This window comes from Cetorhinus maximus, chromosome 22 (assembly GCF_964194155.1).
Source record: "Cetorhinus maximus chromosome 22, sCetMax3.hap1.1, whole genome shotgun sequence".
NCBI classification, from domain to species: domain Eukaryota; kingdom Metazoa; phylum Chordata; class Chondrichthyes; order Lamniformes; family Cetorhinidae; genus Cetorhinus; species Cetorhinus maximus.
Genome location: NC_135900.1, coordinates 56,382,628 through 56,406,137, shown reverse-complemented (window position 1 = coordinate 56,406,137; position 23,510 = coordinate 56,382,628). Strand labels below are relative to the sequence as shown.

The 23,510-nt window shown below is 41.3% G+C and overlaps 1 protein-coding gene across 5 annotated transcripts in view; it reads right to left on the bottom strand.

Moving 5' to 3' along the window:
• Nucleotides 1-23,510, bottom strand: part of LOC144696719 (uncharacterized) — a 132,954-nt gene that overhangs the window by 40,677 nt on the left and 68,767 nt on the right. For 2 of the 5 annotated variants that reach the window (XM_078568361.1, XM_078568362.1), the window contains exon 5: nucleotides 21,433-21,516. In XM_078568361.1, coding sequence (XP_078424487.1) covers nucleotides 21,433-21,516 — 84 coding nt within the window. Of the gene's footprint in view, nucleotides 1-4,338; nucleotides 4,580-12,943; nucleotides 13,021-21,432; nucleotides 21,517-23,510 lie in introns of those variants that run through there. The other 3 variants (XM_078568364.1, XM_078568363.1, XM_078568366.1) reach the window with 3 other exon arrangements.

The window sequence follows — 23,510 nt, the reverse complement described above, 5'->3', positions numbered from 1 at the left end:
GTTGGACAGCTTACGTAAGCAGAGAAATAGCAGATGAAATTTAATCAGTACATAAGGAAAACGGATGAAGCTAACTACATTTCATTGCTAGCTATTTCAACATTATGACAAGAGTCATCTTAGGTAAATTCAATGCTCAAAATGTCCGATCAACACAGTAGAGGAATCAGCAAAGCAATAAAATATTAAAATGTCAAACCGATAGAACATGAGTTAGAGGGATTCATGATCAAATTGTATAGTGCGCCAGTGTTGGACCACATCTAAACTAATACATCCATTCTGGTCACCGAGAAACAAGAGAGACTCTCGAGCACAAGAGCATTAAGACCATAAGACATAGGAGCAGAAATTAGGCCATTCGGCCCATTGAGTCTGCTCCGCCATTCAATCATGGCTGATAAGTTTCTCAACCCCATTTTCCCGCCTTCTCCCTGTAACCTTTGATCCCCATACCAATCAAGAACCTATCTATCTCGGTCTTAAATACACTCAATGACCTGGCCTTCTGTGGCAATGAATTCCATAGATTCACCACTCTCTGGCTAAAGAAGTTTCTCCTCATCTCTGTTCTAAAAGGTCTTCCCTTTACTCCGAGGCTGTGCTCTCGGGTCCTAGTCTCTCCTACTAATGGAAACATCTTCCCCACATCCACTCTATTCAGGCCTCTCAGTATTCTGTAAATTTCAATCAGATCCCCCCCTCATCCTTCTAAACTCCATCGAGTATAGACGCAGAGTCCTCAAACGTTCCTTATATGTTAAGCCTTTCATTCCTGGGATCGTTTTTGTGAACCTCCTCTGGACCCTCTCCAGGGCCAGCACATCCTTCCTGAGATACGGGGCCCAAAATTGCTCACAATATTCTAAATGTGGTCCGACCAGAGCCTTATAAAGCCTCAGCAGCACATCCCTGCTTTTATATTCTAGTCCTCTCGAAATAAATGCCAACATTGCATTTGCCTTCCTAACTACCGACTCAACCTGCAAGTTAACCTGAAGAGAATCCTGGACTAGGACTCCCAAGTCCCTTTGCACTCCAGACTTCTGAATTCTCTCCCCATTTAGAAAATAGTCTATGCCTCTATTCTTCCTACCAAAGTGCATGACCTCACACTTCCCCACATTGTACTCCATCTGCCACTTCTTTGCCCATTCTCCTAACCTGTCCAAATTCTTCTGCAGCCTCCCCGCCTCCTCAATACTACCTGTCCCTCCACCTATCTTTGTATCATCTGCAAACTTAGCCAGGATGCTCTCAGTTCCTTCATCTAGATCATTAATGTATAAAGTGAAAAATTGTGGTCCCAACACTGACCCCTGAGGAACTCCACTAGTCACTGGGCGCCATCCTGAGAAGGACCCCCTTATCCCCACTCTCTGCCTCCTGCCAGACAGCCAATCTTCTATCCATGCTAGTACCTTGCCTCTAACACCATGGGCTCTTATCTTACTGAGCAGCCTCCTGTGTGGCACCTTGTCAAAGGCCTTCTGGAAGTCCAAGTAGATAACATCCATTGGCTCTCCTTTGTCTAACCTGCTCGTTACCTCCTCAAAGAATTCTAACAGATTTGTCAGGCATGACCTCCCCTTGATGAAACCATGCTGACTTTGCCCGATTTTACCATGCACTTCCAAGTATTCTGAAAACTCATCCTTAATAATGGACTCTAAAATCTTACCAACCACCGAGGTCAGGCTAATCGGCCTGTAATTTCCTGTCTTTTGCCTCACTCCCTTCTTAAACAGGGGGGGTTACATTAGCGATTTTCCAGTCCTCTGGGACCCTCCCTGATTCCTGAAAGATCACCACTAACGCCTCCACTATCTCTTCAGCTATCTACTTCAGAACTCTGGGGTGTAATCCATCTGGTCCAGGTGATTTATCCACCTTCAGACCTTTCAGTTTTCCTAGCACCTTCTCCTTGGGAATGGCCACCATACTCACCTCTGCCCCCTGACTCTCTTGAACTTTGGGGATGTCACTTGTGTCTTCCACTGTGAAGACTGACGCAAAGTACCTATTCAGTTCCTCTGCCATTTCTTTGTTCCCCACTACTACTTCTCCAGCGTCATTTTCCAGCGGCCCAATGTCTACTTTTGCCTCTCTCTTACCCTTTATATATCTAAAAAAAAATCTTGCAATCTTCTTTTATATTACTGGCTAGTTTACCCTCATATTTAATCTTCTCCCTCCTTATTTCTTTTTGAGTTGTCCTCTGTTGGTCTTTGTAGGCTTCCCAATCCCTTGGGTTCCCACTGCTCTTCGCTGCATTGTATGTTTTCTCTTTAGCTTTTATGCTGTCCCTGACTTCCCTTGTCAACCACGGTTGCCTCGTCCTCCCTTTAGTATGCTTCTTCTTCCTAGGGATGAATTTTTGCTGTGTCTCCCAAATTACTCCCAGAAACTCCTGCCATTGCTGTTCCACTGTCTTTCCTGCTAGGCTCATCTCCCAGTCAATTCTGGCCAGCTCCTCCCTCATGCCTCTGTAGTTGCTTTTATTCAACTGTAATACCGTTACATCTGATTCCAGCTTTTTCCTCTCAAATTGCAGAGTAAATTCTATCATATTATGGTCACTTCCTCCTAAGGGTTCCTTCACCTTAAGCTCTCTTATCAAATCTGCCTCATTACACATCACTAAATCTAGAATTGCCTGTTCCCTAGTGGGCTCCACCACAAGCTGCTCCAAAAAGCCATCTCGTAGACATTCCACAAATTCCTTTTCTTGGAGACCTTCCTTAGTCTTAAACACTATCATTACCACTCACTTTGTCTTGTGTCAAATCTCTCCTGAGCTCCCACTTAGCCCTGTCCTTTTTTGCTCCACCCCCCTCTCTGCATTATAAAATCCATCACATATCCACTTCCCTTCAGCTCTGAACAAGAAACGTTAATTTGGTTTCTCTCTCCACAGATGCTGCCAGACCTGAGATTTTCCAGTATTTTCTGTTTCTATTTTAGATTTCCCACATCTGCAGTATTTTGTTTTTATTGCAGCAATGAGGCTGATCCTGAATGTCAAAAGCTGCGGGTTATTCGGAGCTGTATATTTATAAATAATTCAAAACAAGACTCACCACTGTATCCTCCCCAGGGGCTGCCAGAAGCAATAGTTAGAAATTTGAGTCCGGTGTAGATATTTTCTCGGGTTGAGAAAAGTCAATTACTCCCTCAAGTTATCTTGAGTACCATAACATTATAGAATTGACTCATCACCCATTGAATTTCAACATATCTCGCATTATCTCCAGGAAATTAATCCAGGTCTCCTGTTTGAATTTGCTACGTTCAACAGTAGCATTGTTAAACAAACATTCCACCAAGGTCCACACATAACAGCATAGTTTAAAATCTCAACACATCACAAAATGATACGCAGATTTCGTAGAATGATAGCAGAACTGTTTGGAAAAAAATACTTCTTAAACTTAATTTTGAAATACAGGATGTTTTCAGGTCAGATAGAAATGCCCTGGTCCAGAATACCTCAAGCACCTCCCTACAGATCACTATCTCTAGCAGTTTAGGCTGGATTACTAGCCAGAGCAAGGGAGTCATGCCTTAGGCTAGAACACAGTAAACACTAGTAGGTATATAATTTACTAAATACCCTGCTTATTTAATATCATATTTCTCTACATATAAATTTCACTTCATGTGACTTAGTTCAACAAAGGCAGGCACATAACAGAAGTTTACTTGCAACAGCAATATAACCAAAATAAATCAGCTCACCGGTCTAATGTTTGCCAAGCAGTCAATGATTCATTATTACAGCAAATCAATCCTGACTACTTTTTTCAATAGATTCTTATTGGCAGTTTTGAACCAGTTTATCCTAAACCACAGCCATATGTTTTTCAAAACAATCAGATCTGTGATGATCGTGTCAAATGGCAGAGCAGGCTCTAGAGGCTGTACTGCCTACTCCTCCTCCTAGCTCATATGTTTGTATAAATCATGAAGAAGCAAGTTGCTGGCTCATTGGCTTAACATTGCATTTTTCATTACAAGTTTACTTCCTCTAACCAAACACCACACTCTGATAAGTTAACTATCAGATTCTAACCAGGACATTTGCAATGTCATTTGTGATTTTGTTAAATTCAAGAGAAAATTAAATGTTCCAAGTATGGACCCCTTAATTTCAGTTTAATATTATACTCCTCAGGAATAGGCAAATGTTTCACTGATCCACAGTACCCAAATTGGGAACATGACAGCAGTTTTAGTTCAAAATTCCTCAAGGATCAACTGATCATCTGCGTTAATTTCATGTAACTTTCCATTCATTTTGACTTGTATGGAAAAGTTTAACCACATCTAATTAGTGTGTTCAGCACAAGTAGTTGGTATTGGTGGAATAAGTTCTTGACACATGATGCATTAATTAGAAGTGGGTTTTAACATAATCCAACACCTTCTCCAATCTCAGTAAGCCTTCTAGATCAAAAAAACAACCAAGTCAAACAAAAATATTACAGATCAAGCTTTATTCTGAACTGAAGTTTTACTTTCTTGGATGTTTTGTGTCATGATCCCTCGGACTTTCTGTCAAACTCTCCATGCAATCAGCCTAGAGAAATAGATAAAATACCACAGGTGGAACTGAAACACACAATGTCCAACTATTATGAGAACCATAATTTGTCCCATTTTGTTACCCAACAAAGATCCTAGTCGTCCATTTCCTTCTTTAATGCTTTAAAACAACACTTAAGGTTAGCATTTTTAGAATCTCAATATTCTACAAGAGGTATATTTCTACCTTTGGATGCCATTACCAGATTCTTTTTCTCAAATTGAACTACCATTAACCTACAGCAGTAATGAAATTATGAGTTCACTCAATGGCCATACTATGATTCTTTGTTGTCTTTCGACATGCTTGTGTTTATTTGCCATGTTCAAATGATGTCCAACATCTGGAACTAGATGAGCAGAGATTTCCTCCAACTAAATATTGGGAAGACTGGAAGTCATTGTCTGCTGTGCCAATCACAAACACCATTCCCTAACCACTGACTCTTCTCCCTGATAAATGCGAGGCAGATCCAGATCGTTTGTAAACTTGGTGTTGTATTTGATCTTGAGCTGAGCTTTTGATTATATATCCACTCAATCACCAAACCAGTCTACTCACATGACACTTGAATCCATCCTGCCACAGCTCATCTGTGGTTTCATAAACCTCTGCTGACCATATCCTAATTCCCAAGTCCAGTTCACTATTACCCCAATGCTCAGCTGAGTTACATTGGCTCTTGGTACACCAACACCTCAATTTTAAATTAGTCATCCCCCTTTTAAAAATATTTCCATGGCCTTACCCCTTCATTCTCTAACCTCTTCCAGCCCTAGAACCTACCAAGGTCTCTGCACTTCAAAGAAGAGTGCAGGAGCAGCACCAGGCACACCTGAAATGAGGTGTCCACCAGGAAAGCAACAACACAGGACTACTTGCGTGCCAAACAGTATAAGCAGCAAATGATAGACAGAGGTAAGTGATCCTGCAACCAACGGATCAGATCTAAGCTCTGCAGTCCTGCCACATCCAGTCATGAAAGGTGGTGGACAATTAAACAACTCACTGGAAGAGGAGGCTCCACAAATACCCCCATCCTCAATGATGGGGGAGCCTAGCACATCAGTGCAACAGATAAAGCTGAAGAATTTGCAACAATCTTCAGCCAGAAGTGCTGAGTGGATAATCCATCTTGGCCTCCTCCAGAAGTCCCCAGCATCACAGCTGCCAGTCTTCAGCCAATTTGATTCACTCCACATGATATCAAGAAATGGCTGAAGGCACTGGATACCTAAAAGGCTATGGGCCTTGACACTATTCCAGCAATAGTACGCAAGACTTGTGATCCAGAACTTGCCATGCCCCTAGGCAAGCTGTTCCAGTACAGCTACAACACTGGCATCTAACCGGCAATGTGGAAAATTGTCCAGGTATGCCCTGTGCATAAAATGTAGGACAAATTCAACCCGGCAAATTACTGCCCCATCAGTCTATTCTCTAACACCAATAAAGTGATGGAAGGTGTCATCAACAGTGCTATCAAGCAGCACTTGTTTCACAATAGCCTGCTCACTGATGCTCAGTCTGGGTCAGTCCGGGGCCACTCAGCTCCTGACCTCATTACAGCCTTGGTTCAAACATGGACAAAAGGGCTGAACTCCAGAGGTGAGAGTGACTGCCCTTGACATCAAGTCAGCACTTGATCGAGTGTGGTATCAAGCAGCCCTAGTAAAACTGGAGTCAACAGGAATCAGGGGGGGGGAAAAATCTCCACTGGTTGGAGTCACACCCCTAGGAAAGGAAGATGGTTGTGGTTGTTGGAGGTCAATCACCTCAGTTCCAGGACATCACCACAGGAGTTCCTCAGGGTAGAGTCCTAGGCCCAACCATCTTCAGCTGCTTCATCAATGACCTTTCTTTCAGCATAAGGTCAGAAGTGGGGATGTTTACTGATGATTGCGCAACGCTCAGCACCATTCACAACGACTCAGATACCAAAACAGTCCATGTCCAAATGCAGCAAAACCTGGACAATATCCAGGCCCAGACTGCCAAGTGGCAAGTAACATTCCCACCACACAAGTGCCAGGCAATGGTCATCTCCAACAAGAGAGAATCTAACCATCACCCCATGACATTCAATGGCATTACCATCACTGAATCTCCCACTGTCAACATCCTGGGTGTTACCATTGGCCAGAAACTGAATGGACTAGCCATATATGAGGTCAAAGGCTAGGAATCCTGCGGTGAGTAACTTACCTCCTGACTCCCTAAAGCATGGCCATCATCTGCAAGGCACAAGTCATGAGTGTGATCCATCCAGGGCAAAGCAGCCCACTTAATTGGCACCCCTTCCACAAACATTCACTCCCTCCACCACCGAGGCACAGTTGCAGGAACTCACCAAGCATCCTTCGACAGCACCTTCCAAACCCACGACCACTACCATCTAGAAGGGCAAGGGTAGCAGATACATGGGAACACCACCATCTGGAAGTTCCCCTCCAAGCCACTTACCATCTTAACTTGGAGCTATATCACTGTTCCTTCACTGTCACTGGGTCAAAATCCTGGAACTCCCTCCCTAACAGCACTATGGGTGTTGCTTTACCACCTGGACTGTAGCGGTTCAAGAAGGCAGCTCACCACCACCTCTCAAGGGCAATTATGGACAGGCAATCAATGCTGGCCTAGCCAGCAACACCCACATCCTAGAAAATGAGTGAAAAACTCCACCGATTCTGGCATCTTGCACATCTGATTCTATTTGCTCCACAAGTGGCCGTGGTTACTTCAGCCACCACAGCCTCAAGCCCTGGAATTACTACCCACCCTAAACCTTCCCATCTTTCTACCTCTGTCACCTTAAGAAGTCTCTTAAGCCCTACCCATTTTGCTGTCCTAATATCATTTGGTGGCCTGGTGTCAAATTTTGCTTGCTAACTCTCCAATAAAGCACCTTGGGTCATTTTACTACATTAAAAGGTATTATAAATATAAGTTGTTGTTGGTATAAAGCTCCATTATTCCAGAAAATAATTTCATAGTTTTCTTCTCAACTATTCCCACTTCGTTTGAAGTACCAGTTATACACATTTCATATGCTCTCCATCCAAGATCATGTCCTTTATCCATTGGAATATGGCAATTTCATTTTCCAACTATGTTGGATGATAATGAATCCCACTGCAAGCATTCTAATTATCATGGTCGCAACTAAGGCCATTCCCAATTCTAGCATATGAACCTGAAATAATCCTCAGCAGACTCTTTCCAATCAATGTTCAGTTTGCCTCACTTTATGTCCTATCATGCTTATTGACAAACAAAGAAAAATGGGATCACCCCCCAAGGTTCCAGCTAACGGGTTGGGGAAATCCATCACTATAATCATAGTTTATCCCATAAATATTCTAAACAACTGTTAGCGCCTCTACCTCAAGACACCACCTTCATATTTTGTGTTCTTTTTGATTTCCTGCTATTATTGTCAGGTTTGCTGCATTTTCAGCTGATTGGGCATTGCCGGCTGGGCCAGCACTTATTGCCGGCTGGGCCAGCACTTATTGCCGGCTGGGCCAGCACTTATTGCCGGCTGGGCCAGCACTTATTGCCGGCTGGGCCAGCACTTATTGCCGGCTGGGCCAGCACTTATTGCCGGCTGGGCCAGCACTTATTGCCGGCTGGGCCAGCACTTATTGCCGGCTGGGCCAGCACTTATTGCCGGCTGGGCCAGCACTTATTGCCGGCTGGGCCAGCACTTATTGCCGGCTGGGCCAGCACTTATTGCCGGCTGGGCCAGCACTTATTGCCGGCTGGGCCAGCACTTATTGCCGGCTGGGCCAGCACTTATTGCCGGCTGGGCCAGCACTTATTGCCGGCTGGGCCAGCACTTATTGCCGGCTGGGCCAGCACTTATTGCCGGCTGGGCCAGCACTTATTGCCGGCTGGGCCAGCACTTATTGCCGGCTGGGCCAGCACTTATTGCACTTGAGGTGGTGGTGGATACCTGAATCGCTGCAGACCATGTAGTGTAGTACACATATAGTGCTGTTAGGAAGCGACAGTGAAGGAACAGTAATACCAAGTCAGAATTGTGTGGCTTGGAGGGGAACTTGCAGGGGATGGTGGTCCCATGTATCTGCTGCCCTTGTTCTTCAAAGTCATAGAGGTCACGGGCTTGGAAGGTGATGGCAAAGGAAACTTGAGTTTCTGCAGTGCATCTTGTAGATGGTACACACTGCTGCTACTGTGTGTTGGTGGTGGAGGGAGTGAATGTTTGTGGAAGGGGTGCCAAACAAGCAGGCTGCTTTGTCCTGGATGGTGTCAAGCTGCTTGAGTGTTGCTGGAGCTGCACTCATCCAGGCAAGTGTAATACTCTATACCCCAACTTTATAAAGCCTAGCATGCTGTGTGCTTTAACAGCCTTAGCAGCTTGCCAGGCAAGATGTGTCCTTTTGCTCCTGCACCACCTTTAAAGTTTCACTTTCTTTCCAGATCAGTTCCTTTACTAGATTTTTCCCCCCAAATCCACATGTCCAAGTTCAAACACACTTTTTCTTCATACAATATTAAAGTTTTGATTCCCTGTTGTAATGAGTCAGTACTCTTCCTTTCACGGGTGGAATGATCTTTCAAGGTTTCACCTCCGTCTTTGAATTCCAGCCCAGTGTCCCAAGGTGCTTCCAGTTGATCCGATTCCTTTTGGTCCTCCATTTGTTTCTGCTCTGAAACTGTTGGTAGACTTCACTGCATTTGCACATTTGTGTAATTAGTGAACCTTAAATTCTCAAAATGTACTATACATAAACTTAGTGATGAAAAGTCTTAATATGTATGCATTATTGGGATGATTTGTGGATTTTAAGCTATGTTGTTAAGAAAGCTTTAAAGTTGACATCTCTAAGTGCCAAATATTGTAATGTAGTTTGAAGAATGAATACGTGGGTCCTTTGGAGTGAACTGAAGTTATGGCTAGGACACATTTGGGTTCAGCAAGTCCAGCTTAGCAGAAAGAAGCAAAAACTACGATGCTCATTGGCCAGGAAGGGGCCTGAAGACTAGATAATCCATGTACCTCCGGTTAACAGTTATAAATTGATTGTTATGAGGAAGCTAGGAGCACTCTTCCCATTGATCAAAAGTTACAAATATTTAGTTAGAAATCATTAGTTGCATTGACACAGGTGCATGTACTTGGGGTAAATTTTGCAAAGTTACCTGCGAAAAGGGTATTAAAATAATGACGCATCACTGAGGTCTTTACACTTACCAGGGGTTAGCATTTGTCACTTGCTGGAGGGCATTTGTCAGGAGAGATTTAGGAGTAGGGCACTTGCTAGCAAGTTTGCACGTGTCAACTGGCAATGTCCTATGCAAGTATTAGTCACAGGTTGAGGGGTTGCTGTAGGAACCCAGAATTATGCTTAGGTAGTGATTAAAGTAACTGTCACAGGGCTGCGGAAGGCCATAAGAATCCAGAATGGACAGGATTGCTAGGGCTAAAATAATAACCTTAGGAAAGGCAGAGCGAAAGAGCGAAAACACTCAGCAGAAACTGCTGTGAAGTGTGCAGCTTCAGCTGTTAAGGTGGACTGAAAGCTTCCGCAGTTAAGGTAGACTGGAAAGTTGAGGGGGTAGAGGAGAGAGAACGAGAAGGTTACCCATTGCCATTATTTCCCTCATAACTTCTCCAGTGTACCCAGATCCATTGTCAAGAGTGGAGTATGGTCACAATCCTTATCTCAGAATCATCTTTTACCAAACAATCCACTACAGATTTGAAGATCTCCGTATGCCACTACTCACTGCCAGATCTGAACTCATAGTGACATGAGTGTCTTGATGAGCCAGTGGTTTCCATCATCGTCCTTGCTGATTACACATTTTGTGTGGATCACAGTAACATCAGCTGACTAATTTTCAGTCTTTTCCTACGATTCTCATATTTTATAGCTTTGCCCCTAACTGCGCATCGGATAACTTCAGTACGAATCTAGGTACAAAACTTAGAGTCTTGTCACCAAGTCAGTTCCCTGTGGATTAGTGTAGTCCATTCCAGGTCAATTTCAAGTGCTTTCATCTTTGCAAATTGGGCTAACCTTTATCCAATTGAAATACTAATCCTCTGTCTTTCACTATGAGAACATAATAGCAGGAGTAAGCCATATGGCCCATCGAGCCTGTTCTGTCATTCAATAAGGGCAAGGCTGATCTGATCTTGGCCTCAGCTCCATTTTCTTGCCTACTCTCTATAACTCTCGACGACTCTGTAGTTCAGATATTTTTCTATCTCAGCTTTGAACATATTCAATGCCTCACAGGTCTCTGGGATTGAGAATTCCAAAGATTCATGACCCAATAAGGTAAAAAATTCCTCCTTGTCTCCATCTTAAATGGAGATCATATTCTAAAACTATGCCCACTGGTTCTACATTCAAGGTGAAAAAAATATTCTCAGCATCTAACCTATCAAGCCATTAAGAATTGTGTGTTTCAATAAAATTGCCTTTCGTTCTTCAAAACTCCAATGAGTGCAGGCCCAACCTGCTCAACCTTTCCTCATAAGACAACCCCTTCATGTCAGAATCAAGCCTAGTGAACCTTCTCTGAGCAGCCTCCAATCTAAACATCCTTCCTCCCTTAAATGAGGCCAAAACCGTATGCAGTACCTTACCGCCACTGCACCCCACCCCACCCTACCCTGTGAATCAAGCCTGTTCTCCTCAGGTGAGAGATCTCTGTAAAATGGAAGTTGTTCAGGGTAAATCCTATGGTACAATAACCTTGTTATTGCAGTACCCAATCCAAGATTGAGGTAAGTAGGAAACCCAAGACAGTATCTCTTGAGCAAATTAAATGAGTAGCACGAGGATTGGCTATACAGTTAACAGTGGCAACACCAACAACCATTCCTTTATATGTTCAATACTCTTCAGATTCCTCTGCTTGACTGAAGTAATGGGTCTGAGAACTCAAGCATAAAATTCAAAATCACCATGAACCCTAGTGCAGTACCCTTCATAACACTGTATGCCTTTTCTTTCAATTTGATACCATCCTTAACTTTCCTAGCTAGCCACAGATGGTTGATCCTTCTCAATCTTTTTTCCTCAATGGGATACATGTCTTTGGTCAGAGTTATGAACTATCTCCTTACACTACCACTGCTTCACTGTAGTCTTACCTTTTAATTTATTTTTCCAGTCCACTTTAGTCAACTCTGCCTTCACACTTGTGAAATTGTGTTTAAGACACTAGTTTCAGACCCAAGCTTCTCACCCTCAAACGGAATGTGAAATTTTAATCAAGTGAAATATTATGATCAGAGTGGCTTGCTAGGCTGTTTCAGAGTATTCAACCATATTGCTTTGGATCTGGAGTCACATAGGCAAGACCAGGTAAAGATGGCAGATTTTCTTCCCTAAAAGGACATCAGTGAGCCAAATAGGTTTTTACAACAATCATAGTTTCATGGTCACCATCAACGAGGCCAACTTTCAATTAAATTTAAAATTCCACCAGCTGCTGTGGTGGGATTTGAACTCATGCCTGGTCATCTGGATTACTAATCTAGTGACATTACCACTATTCCACCACTTCCCCCAAAGTTTCATTAGTCCTGTCTCATCACACATGATTAGATCTAAAATAGCCTGTGCCCTGGTTTGATCCACAACCAGTTCTAAGAAACTGTTCCGAATACACTCGAACTCATCCTCAAGGGTACTTTTGTCAAGTAGATTTGTCCAATCTAAGATGATTAACATCTTCCACAATTATCGAAGTGCCTTTCTTACAAGCTCACATTATTTCTCAATTTATACTCTGTTGTATAGTGCAGCTACTGTTAAGGAGCTTATAGATTAGTCCCACCAGTATATTCTCCTCTTTTCTTCAAGATGACATTCAGATAAATCTATGCCATGAGTTTTTCGTTTGACAGAATCCATTACTGAAGATTACTTTATGAAGCTGGTAATGGGTACTAAGAAGCTGAACACTTTGCAGCTACCTCAAATTTTGGGATATTTCATTTTGATTCCTCCTGGTTGGACAGAACTTGAAAATTTGGTAACTCAACATGGTGGGCCAGACAATCTATTTGCTTCTCAACGCCTTGCAATTTGATATATTTGTCTTGGTGACAGCTTGGTGAGCCATCATACCCTAGTCCTTATTAAATGTCCTGTCTCAGATAAATCTTGGAGCTCAGCTCTTAGTGATCAGCAGCTTCTCTTTAAAATCAAAGTGTTCTGTTGGATAAAAGTGCTGCAGCTGGATAAGCTGAAACCTAATAGAGTCAGCAATTTTGTCTTTTTAGAGGGCTGTAAACAGTTAATCGTCTTACTCTGACCTTTGCTATTAAATGTACAAGTTTAGTTTCAAATAATGCTGCTTTCACCATCATACCTTGGATTTTCTCTATTTTTTCTTAATCTGCATTTTCCCAGAAAAGGGGGTCCTAGTGGTTGTCTTCTGTTGACTGTCTGTCAGAATTGAAAATCAATGAATACAATTCAAAGTTCAAAACATCAGAGATCCCCTGTAACTCTTCAGGAGTATTTGTGGAGGTAATACTCAGCACTTTCTGCTTGAATTGTAAAATTTATGCCTGGTCAGAGAACATCAAAGGAAATCCACTGTGGATTTCCCAACATGTGATTTAATATTAACAAAGCCATCATCTATTAGAGCCTGTAGAAGCACTTCCAGCTTTCACAAATGGTCCTCAGGGTCATAATCAATAAGCAGAGGCTGTCCACATAACAGGTTAACCCCCTAATACCCGTGTATTAACTTCCTCACTAATAATTTTGCTGGGGATTAAAATACATTTGGGATATAAATATTCTTTGATACTGTCAACCCTCAAATGTGAAAACTGTAGCAAATCTGCAGTTCCAGAGGCATGCTCCAAAAACCCATTTGCTAGATCAATGGTGATCTTGTATTTGCATCTAGGCAAACTTGCAATCATTCCTTTGTCACAAAACTATTATTTTTCATAATAGTATTGTGGGATATTGTAAGATAGGCTTGTGTGGTTCACTGGGTGGCTGATTTAATTGAATCAGTGTCAGAGACTACGAGGTTGAAATTATAAGAGTCAGGTTTAAAAAGGGTATTTGAAATGCTAGTGAGTGAGCTAGAGTAGAAGAGTCAGTAAGTACAGTGTGAATGGAGTTTGCACTTTTAGATAAGTAAAGGGATTATCTGATTTTCAAAGGGATGGTGTAATGTTTACAACTAGGCAAAGTTTTTACGATTATTTTTCCCCAAAAGGAAAAAGGCCATAATGATGACATGAAAGATTTTTATTTTACGGGAAAAATAACTTTCCAAAGACATGTAGAATGGGAAACAGCCTGGACAAACTTATATTGAGTTTGAGAGAGTAAAACAAAGTAATTCTGACTGGTGGACATGGGCATTAAGGGTAGAAACAACATATGCAGCTCAGAGAAGTAATTCTTTTGCAAGAATTTAAAGATTCAATTCCTTCAGTAGTGAGAACTCATGGGGAGGAACAGGGGGTAATGGCTAAGCAAGCAGCAGAGATAGATGATTATGAGTTAGTTCATAAATCTAAACCTTTATTTGTCACCCTTAAAATCAGAAAAGGATAGGAAGTGGGAAGGTGACAGCAAGGAAGTTAATCAATGAAAGAAGGAGCAGCTGGAAATTTTCAGGAAGTTTCTCTTCAAACCAAAAAGGAAGGTGCTGAGGGTAGAAGTAACACTCAAAAACTGAGGTGTTTTCATTGCAATAAGGTAGGGCACATAAAGTCAGAATGTTGGAGGCTACTGGGAAAACCTACTGCAGTGACTGGAGTGGAGAAAGTTCTAGAAGTAAGAATACCGTGACTTCGGAGATCTAGAATCAGGAAAAGCCAGCGGTTTGTGTACAGGTGAGGCAGGAAGAATGTGTAATAGGTAAAGAAGTGGGAATATGTTCACAATTTACCTAGGGGAGTGAAGGGCAGGTTGCAGAAATGTTTTAAGACTTTGAATGTAAGGGGAAAGTTAATCCAATGTGTACAGGGTGGAGCAGGCAAAGATATTAAAATTTTAAGACACAGGGGACAGTCAATCCTTAATGTTATGGGATAATGATATTTGTTGTCCAGAGGGATTATTGCAGGAAAAAGTGGTAATAAGTGCAATTCACAGAGATGCTAACCCTATTCCATTGTGGAAGGTATATTTAAAAAGTTGAAAACAGGAAAATTGTTGGAGTAGTGGAAAAAATGCTTATTGCAAGGGCTCAATTTAGGTAATGATATAGCTGGGTCACATGTTGGTGATGCCTACTGTAGTTGAGCAGCCTGTAGGGGTACATTCAATAAAGGTGCTGCCTCAAGAACATCCCGTTTCCACATTGTGCAGTAACTAGATCACAAACTCGGAGGTTGAAACAGGAAGATAAGGATATTCAATTAGCTGGCTGATATTCAATTAGCTGGGTCTATTTTTGAAAAGATTGTACAGGAAGGGAAGGTTTCAGGGAATATATTAAAGGGACCACTTAAATCGATTCAGGAGAAGTTAAAAGATCAGAAGTCGGAAACTACTCTCCTGGATTATGTGATAAATTTCCGAGAAAGACTGAACAGGACATGTGAGTCAGCTAAAGAACATTTAAAGATATCACAGTAGGTGTTGAAGGCGAAGGCAGATAAGAAAACCAAAGCTCGTAATTTTGTTGCTGGGAAAAAGGTGTTAATTTTGTAATCAGTATTGGGTGAACCATTAAAGGCAAGGTTTAGTGGACCTTACAGGATTGAGAAGAAACTGAGTGTAGTAAATTATTTAATAAATACTCCAGATAGAAGAAAGAAGCAAAGGGTGTGTCATGTAAATATGCCTGAAAGGTACTTTAACAGGGAAGATAACCAAAAGGAGATATTAATGGTGGTAGATAAAAAGAAAGAGATGGAAATTAAAGATTATGAAATTGATTTTCCTCTAATCAAATTGGACAATGAGAGTTTGCTTAAAAATTCAAATGTAATATTGAGTTACCTTCCAGACAAGTGTCAAAGTGATTTGGAGAAGCTATTCCAGTCATACAAATCTATTTGTTGAGGAGGACAAATTTAGCTACACATGATGTAGATGTGGGTGAGTCAATTTCAATAAGGCAATGACATCATTGAGTCTAGGTGCAGTAACTGGACCTCGCCTACTGTGATAGTACTGAAACCGGATGGAACACAAAAGCTGTGTTTGGATTGTCAAAAAGTAAATGCAATGACAAAAGCGGATTCATATCCTATGCTACGGTTGGAAGATTTCATTGAGAAAATGGGGCAAAGTTTATTACAAAGATTGACTTGCTGAGAGGATATTGTCAAGTACTGCTTTCGGAGAGAGAAAGAGAGATATTGGCTTTTGTGACGCCAGGTGGACTAAATCAGTTTAAAGTCATGTCATTTGGTATGAAGAATGTACCAGCAACATTTCAAAGAATGACAAAGTAATTGCAGATCTGAGCAATTGTGCTGTTTATATTGACGACTTGGTAGTTTCCAGTCAAACGTGGAGAAGCATTTAAAACATCTGAAAGAACTGTTTGATTGACTGCAAGAAGCTAATTTGGTGGTGAACTTGGCTAAGAGCAAATTTGCAAAAGCGCAAGTTACATATCTAGGCCATATCATTGCACATGGTCAGGTAGCTCCAAGAGATTTGAAAGTAAAAGCCATTGTGAATCTCCCAGTGCCTACTACAAAATGAAAAGTTGAGATTTTTGGGCATGCGGAGATTTTACCAGAGCTTGTACCAAATTTTAGTAGTGTGGTTGCTCCATTGACTGAACTAATTATTAATAGTTTCAATGGAAACAGGAGTGTCAGAATGCATGTGACAGTTTGAAAACTGTCGACTACGACACCAGTTTTGGCAGTACCTAATTATGCCAAGCAGTTCAAGTTGGTGTTTGATGCAAGTGATGTAGGTATTGATGCTGTATTGTTACAAGATGATGAAACTGAAATTGAGAAGCCGACAGGATATTTTCAAGAAAGCTGGATGTACATCAGGGAAGATAGTCAACCATCGAAAAGAAGACTCTAGGTCAGGTGGTAATATTGCAGCATTGAGATTTATGTTGCAAGCAATTTGTCAGAAACAATTGTTTATACAGACCACAATCCTTTAAAATTTCTGGACAAATGTCGAGACCAAAGCACAAGACTGTTCAGATGGAGTTTATTACTGCAACCGTTTAATTTACAGATTATACATGTGGCTGAATGAGAAAATTTAATTGCAGTTGCACTGTCAAGAGTTTAACGGTCAAAGAAAATTGGACATTTAAAACCTGGTGAGTGGACTGAAATGACCTCTTGATACAAAGTACTTAGTTAAGTATAGTAAGTAATGAAAGATGGGTTGAGAAAATGAAGCCGTCTTTTAGAATTAGGATGGTTCATTTTTCCATAAGCATGGAGGTATCACAAAACTATCATATTTTTCATAATTGTATTGTGGGATATTAAGGTAGGCTTGTGTATGGTTCTGTGGGTGGCTGATTTAATTGAATTAAGAGTCAGATAGACTGCAAGGTTGGAATTGTCAGAATAGTCAGGTATAAAAAGAGTATTTGAAATGCTAATGAGTGAGCTAGAGTAAAATTGTCAGTAGAGAGGATGTGAATGGAATTTGCATTTTTAGGTAAGTGAAGGGGTTGTTTGATTTTCAACGGGATGGTGTAATGTTTACAACTAACAAGATCAATAGGGCAAGGTTATTATGTTTATTTTTCCCCAAAAGGAAAGTGGCCATAATGATGGCATGAAAGATTTTTATATTATGGGAAAAGTAAATTTCCAAAGACATGCAGAACAATGGGATTTTACACATGAAAGAGTAACATTTTAAAAGAAAGATAGAAAGCTATGTGGGGGTGGCTGCGTAAAATCTTGAAAGGTATACTGGGTGAAACAGCCTTGTAGAAAGCCTCTAGCCGCTGCAGAAGAAAGGCTGCTCCAGTAATTGAAGCTGTGTTAAAAACCTTTGGAATTCCACTGTCCAATGGTTACTATGGTAACCTTACTGGATTGCTTATTTAAATTTAAAATCTATTTTGGACTGTTGCCTTAAAGGGTGTGTGTTGTTGGGAGGTTAATTTGGGATTTGTTATAATATCAAATAACTGTAATCTTGTGCTTAAATTATTTTCTTTTGTTAGTAAATGTTTTAATTTGATTTTTAAAATCACTAAAGGTGTTAGTGGACTCATTAATTCTGAATTCAGTGCACAAGTCTTCTCGTAATAAATACAAATTGCAAAACCGTTGTGATAGCGTGGCCAAGTTTCCCTTGTGGATTTGGTCTACCTGGCACATATCACCTGCCGCATCATAATTCCTTTTACAGGCATTGAATATAGCCCAAGAGGTCTAGTTACTTTGTGTTCTTGAAATTCTACCATCAACCACCATCTAGCTTCCTTACTGGGAAGATGAGTTGTTTGTTGTACTCCTTCCCAATTCAATTACTTTGAAGATGTTACAAGAATTTTTATGATGACCCTTGCATCTTCCAATACAGGATATTGTCTCGCTGCAGGAGTGTTCAATATTTATGATTAAAGGGCTCACTCTTCAGCATAAGTCTCAGGCTTGGTAAATCCTGTTTATCCTATAAATGGGACTCCAAATCGGTCTCAGTAACCCACAGTTCAATTACCTCTAGGATATTTACAGACAGCTATTCTGGCCCCAAGTGTCCTGGCTTGGTTTAGGTAGTCTCTGTCATCTGTTGACTTGTTGGTCAGGTCAACCTGACCTGGTCAGGTCTACTCATTTCATAGAATTACATCCATTAAACCATTTTTTTGAACTGGGTTATTTTACTGATCCTGTGATACATTAACAGCATCAATGGTCCATTATTTCAGTAGCAAATCCTGTTTATTTCTTTATCAGAAACATCTCTGCCTGTGTATCTACTAGAGTAAAATCACTTCCATTTATCAGAGATCTCCAAGATACAGATGATTGGCTTTCACTGTCCTCCTTCATGTATTCTAGAATAGTCCTGAAGAGCAGTGGATCTCAGATCATAACTCCTCTCCACATTCCCATAATCCCTCCAATCCCTTTTGGAGATACAGTATATCTGGATATCAGTTTGCCTTAACCAGTTCCCCTGACCCCTTTCAATTCAGTTGAGGGTTGCCTACTTGACTGTGCATGAGGATGTTTTTGTCCCTGCCTCTGTTGTCGGGGACCCTATGATTGACAGAAACATTGTAGCCTCTGACCAAGCACCAAGTTTTGCACTGATTTTGAAATGCTGATACTTATCTATGGGGCATTGGTTCTGCTTCTCCTTTTCCATCTAACTTCCTACACATTCTGATAGGGCTTCCTTAGCCAGTATCCTGACTGAGGAGTCTGCCTTTCCTTGTGGATGTCATCCCTTTAGCATGTGGGTTTAGGGTGTTTCTTCCCAGCGCCATGGTTAAAATGACATGACGATAGTGAAGTTAATTAATCTGCCTTCATTTCTGCTTTCTTCTCTTATTTGGCAGGGGGGTGGCACGAGGAATGGTGCAGAAGAATGGTAGGTCTTATCCTTTTTATCTAGCTAGTGTTATTTCACCAAATGATGGCAGAAATGAGCAGCTCCACCACAGATAGCTCATGTAAAAATAGTCCAACAACTGATATCTTACATCCTCCAGGATGCATTATTTTACCAATTCCATATAATGCTCCTTTACCCACTTACAGGGATGAATCAATGGAAGTCTTCTGGACAATCCTTCACAATTTTCTGTGCCTGTGCACACCTTGTTGGGAGGTCAAATTTACAACCAATAATCCTTTTCAAGCACAAACTAATTCTAAGCTCTGCTATTAACTGCAACATGTTTCATTTGTAGCACACTGATTTTATTGCGCTCTGAATTACCAGAGAATCCTCATTTCCATGCCGAAACACTGCACTTCCATTTGTTTAACTAGTCCATGAGATCCCCTTTGGGTTACTTCCTGAAGAGTCCTTTCGGACTTGATTTGATCAGTTTTGCGGGTATCCCTTCCATGGTTTGAGTCACGATTGGACCTGACCAATGAGCTGAGTATGTTTTGATCTTGGACTGTGTCTGTGGCTGGGAATAGGCAGCTTTTATCCATAATATTCTGACGTTGACTTTGAGGAGCATGAATCCTACCCTGGATTATCAGAGTAATCCACTGCAGTGATGGGAGTTAGAACTTTCATCTCCCTACAAGAGGAGCGTGATATTTAAATGTTTATTCCTCCAGGTGAAGATCCCTCCCTCCCTTAGGTTAGGACATAAGCCCATGTCTAGATAACAGATTGGAGGGGGAGGCCGCAAATCCTGTCATTCTTCCTCCTTCAACCAGCCTCTGGAGTGATCTAACCATCTACTGGTATTCTCCCCAAATTCTAGTTCTCTTTCAGCTGAGTGCTCAAGGCCAGTCCAGGGCAGAGTACATAGACTAATAATGCCTGGTTCTGGAGCTGTTGGGAAATAAATTTGGTGTTGAATTTGGCCAGTTTAAGAATTTGTTTTCAATTCATGTGAACTGGCCTTTATTGCAAGGGGATTGGAGTACAGGTGTTTTTACACAATTGTATACAGCCTTGGTGAGGCCACACCTTGGAGTATTATTCGCAGTTTTGGTCTCCTTATCCAAAGAAGGATATACTTGCCATAGAGGAAGTAGCAACTAAAGTTCATTAGACTAATCCCTGAGATGGCAGGGTTGTCGTTATGAGGCAAGATTGTGGAAGCTGGGCCTGTATTCTCTAGAGTTGAAGAATGAGAGGTGATCTCATTGAAACTTAAAAAATTCTTACAGGGCATGACAGGGTAGATGTGAATAGGATGTTTCCCCTAGCTGGCGAGTCTAGAATCAGAATAAGGGGCAGGCCATTTAAGACTGAGATGAGGTGGAATTTCTTCAAAGGAAGGTGAACCTTTGAAATTCTCTTCCCCAGAGGGTTGTGGAATCTCAACCATTGAACACATTGTAGACAGAAATAGATAGATTTCTGGATACCAATCACATTAAGGGAGATGGGATAGTGGGGGAAAATGTCGTAGAGGTAGATACTCAGCCATGATTTGTTTGAATGGCGGAGCAGACGTGACAGGTTGAATGGCCTACTCCTGCTCCTACTTCCTATGTAAGGGAGATCCCGTGGAATTATTTGAAGAGCAGGAAAGCTCTCCCAGTGTCCTGGCCACATTTAGTCCACAACTAATCCCACTGAATTGGCCATTTATCTCACTGCTCATAGTGAGACCTTGCTATGCGTAAATTGGCGGCCACAGTTCACTAATTTCTAGAAGCAGCAACATATCAATAATACTTCTTTGGCTGTGAAGCACCAGAGGACATCCTGAAGTTGTGAAAGATGTGACACAAACAGGAGTTCTTTAGTTCTTTCCTTTTAAATACAAAAGGGAGGAAAAATTCCCTAAACTGAATCATAATTGGTCTGCAGTACATAGTCCAAGCTGCAATTCCCAAGGCTTTGATTTGGTTCAAATTTTGTTTCCTAATGCTTCTGTGAAGCTTCTTAGGATTTTTCAAACTACGTTAATGATGCTATATACATGCAAGTTGTTATTTTAGAGGCAAATGTAATAAAGTTGCTCTATTCTTGACATTGTTCCAAGTGAAAAATTTCACTGGTAACAGTCACACCTGCTAGCCCCCAACATTTGCGAGTAATTTCAGCTAATATTTTAACAGAAATTCTAAGGTAGTATAGCGCTAAAAGAACACAGTAACAGGAAAGAAAGGTGACTGTGGTACACCATTCTTGTTTTACCATTACACACACTTTCTGTTTCACCGTATGGGAAATGTAGCCCATAGATTCCAGGACAGAAAGAATCTACAAAATCCTCACCCGCAACATCATATCTTGCTTTCTTCTGCGGACTATGGTTGTTCTTCTGCAGACTAGGGCTCTTGGCAGATTTTGTTTTCTTTCCTGGAAGAGTAGTGAGCAGCAAGTTTTATCAATGGGGAAAAAAAAACTTCTTTTAATTACACGTCATTTTATCACTTACCGAGTATGGCACTGAGATTTTTCGAAGTTAATCAAATTCCACAAGATCCAAGGCTTTTTGATGAAAATCCATACAAAAACAATATATCCCAACTTTTTGAAAAGTTGGTTATACACACATCTGTACACCCACAAATGAATGAAGAGGAGATCTAGGTAGTACAGGAGTTTAATCCTAACACATACTGCCAGGCAAGCAGATAAGCCAGTGACCAGCTAATGCTGCCCTATAATCATTTACTAGAAGTTGTGAAAAATGGTAATTATGGATGAGGACGGTCATTCAGCCCATTTTGATTTATCCAACGAGAAAGATGCCTGTGGTTTCAAAAGTCGTTTCAGGGTTTTGCCTCCACTGATCTAACTGAAAGTCTATTCCATAGATCAGTGTGTGTGAAAGAGACCTTCCCAGAATCAATGTTGCATTTTATAAGTCTGGCTGGCGTTCTCTTGCAATTTAGAGTACTATTTATCCTTCCCATCCTTGACCTTATAGATCAACTCTCAAGATATCTTTCCAACTGAAAAGTCCAAGTTTGTTCAATCTTTCCTTATAATTCACCATCCTGACATAAGGCAACAAACCCATGACGCTGCTCCGTGCAGTGCCTGCAGCATCTCAACATAGCCTTGTTTCTTCATGTCCGGACCTATTCTGGTCCATTCACTACACACTTTTAACATCCTCTGACTATATTATTCAAGATAAGACATTCTATTTGTTTTTTTGATTGCTGTTCTGAATTGGTTGAACAGGTCAGTTATCAAATTGGCAATTTGCTTTCAGTTTTATTGTCTATTTCAGCAGCACACATTTTGTATGCTCATCACCCATGCAGCACTTGAACTTGTCTGCATTAAGTTTCCCCTGTGGCTGTTTTACGCTCATGCAGCTTCTGTCCAACTGCCTCTAACTTTGAAGCTGCCTCTTCGATTCCACTACCCACCTAAATTCCATATACAAATACCATAAGTGAAAGAGGCTTTTATGAAAGCGTATAATAGAATTTACATTTCACACACACAAAAACACTATACAATTATCCAAAAACAAATGGGTTTATTCAATTGACTTCAACTACACATCATTTCATAATGCAACCATTGGCATCCCAGCATGTGTGAAATAAAATGCAAATCATAGCAGCTCCTGCAATGCAGAAGGAAATAACTGGGAGCCATGATCTAGTCAATTTAAACAAATTGTATAAGAGGTCTTGCAATGGCCAATGCATAGACAGAGCGGTGTACATTCAAAACATTCCAGCAGAGTTGACTTTAGTGATGATTGACAACAGACAGTCGAATGGCTGATCAGTGAGGCGAGTGGGGGGTTGGGGAAGAGAGGCGGTATGGGGAAGGAAAGAAAGGATTTCAATTGAAAACCTGCTTCACATTTAGGAAATCTGTGGACAGCTGGTCTTGGGCCAGGCCATGCCACTGAAGACTCTTTCCCCTCCTCTCTTGGCCAATCCCCCGTGAGTTTACCATAAACACTCCAACCAATTTCCAGATAGATTTAACAGAACAAGTGATGGTCTGAGCAACTGGCCCCAGAGCAGACAGATGCAGCTCAATTCCACGTTGAGCTCCTGATCGTGGCATCCCATACTAGGTCATCACAGGAGGGCCAGAAGTTAGAGAAAATACTGGTTGACTGCCACAGCTGAATGTGAAGAAGTGGGTCAAATCATTGTGGAGCTCTGGTCTGGAACTCTAGAAATTTATGGGCCTTCACAAGGCATCTCAAAAGTACGTACTGACAAGGATATCCACATATAAATTTTGATGTTATTTTAATACTGTCAAGTCATCCAATCCCAAATTCCTCCCACAACTCATGAGATTTGAGACTGGGCAAATGGCGGCAAGAAGCCTTAGATTAAGATAAGTCATTGTTCTCAAAATCATGCAGT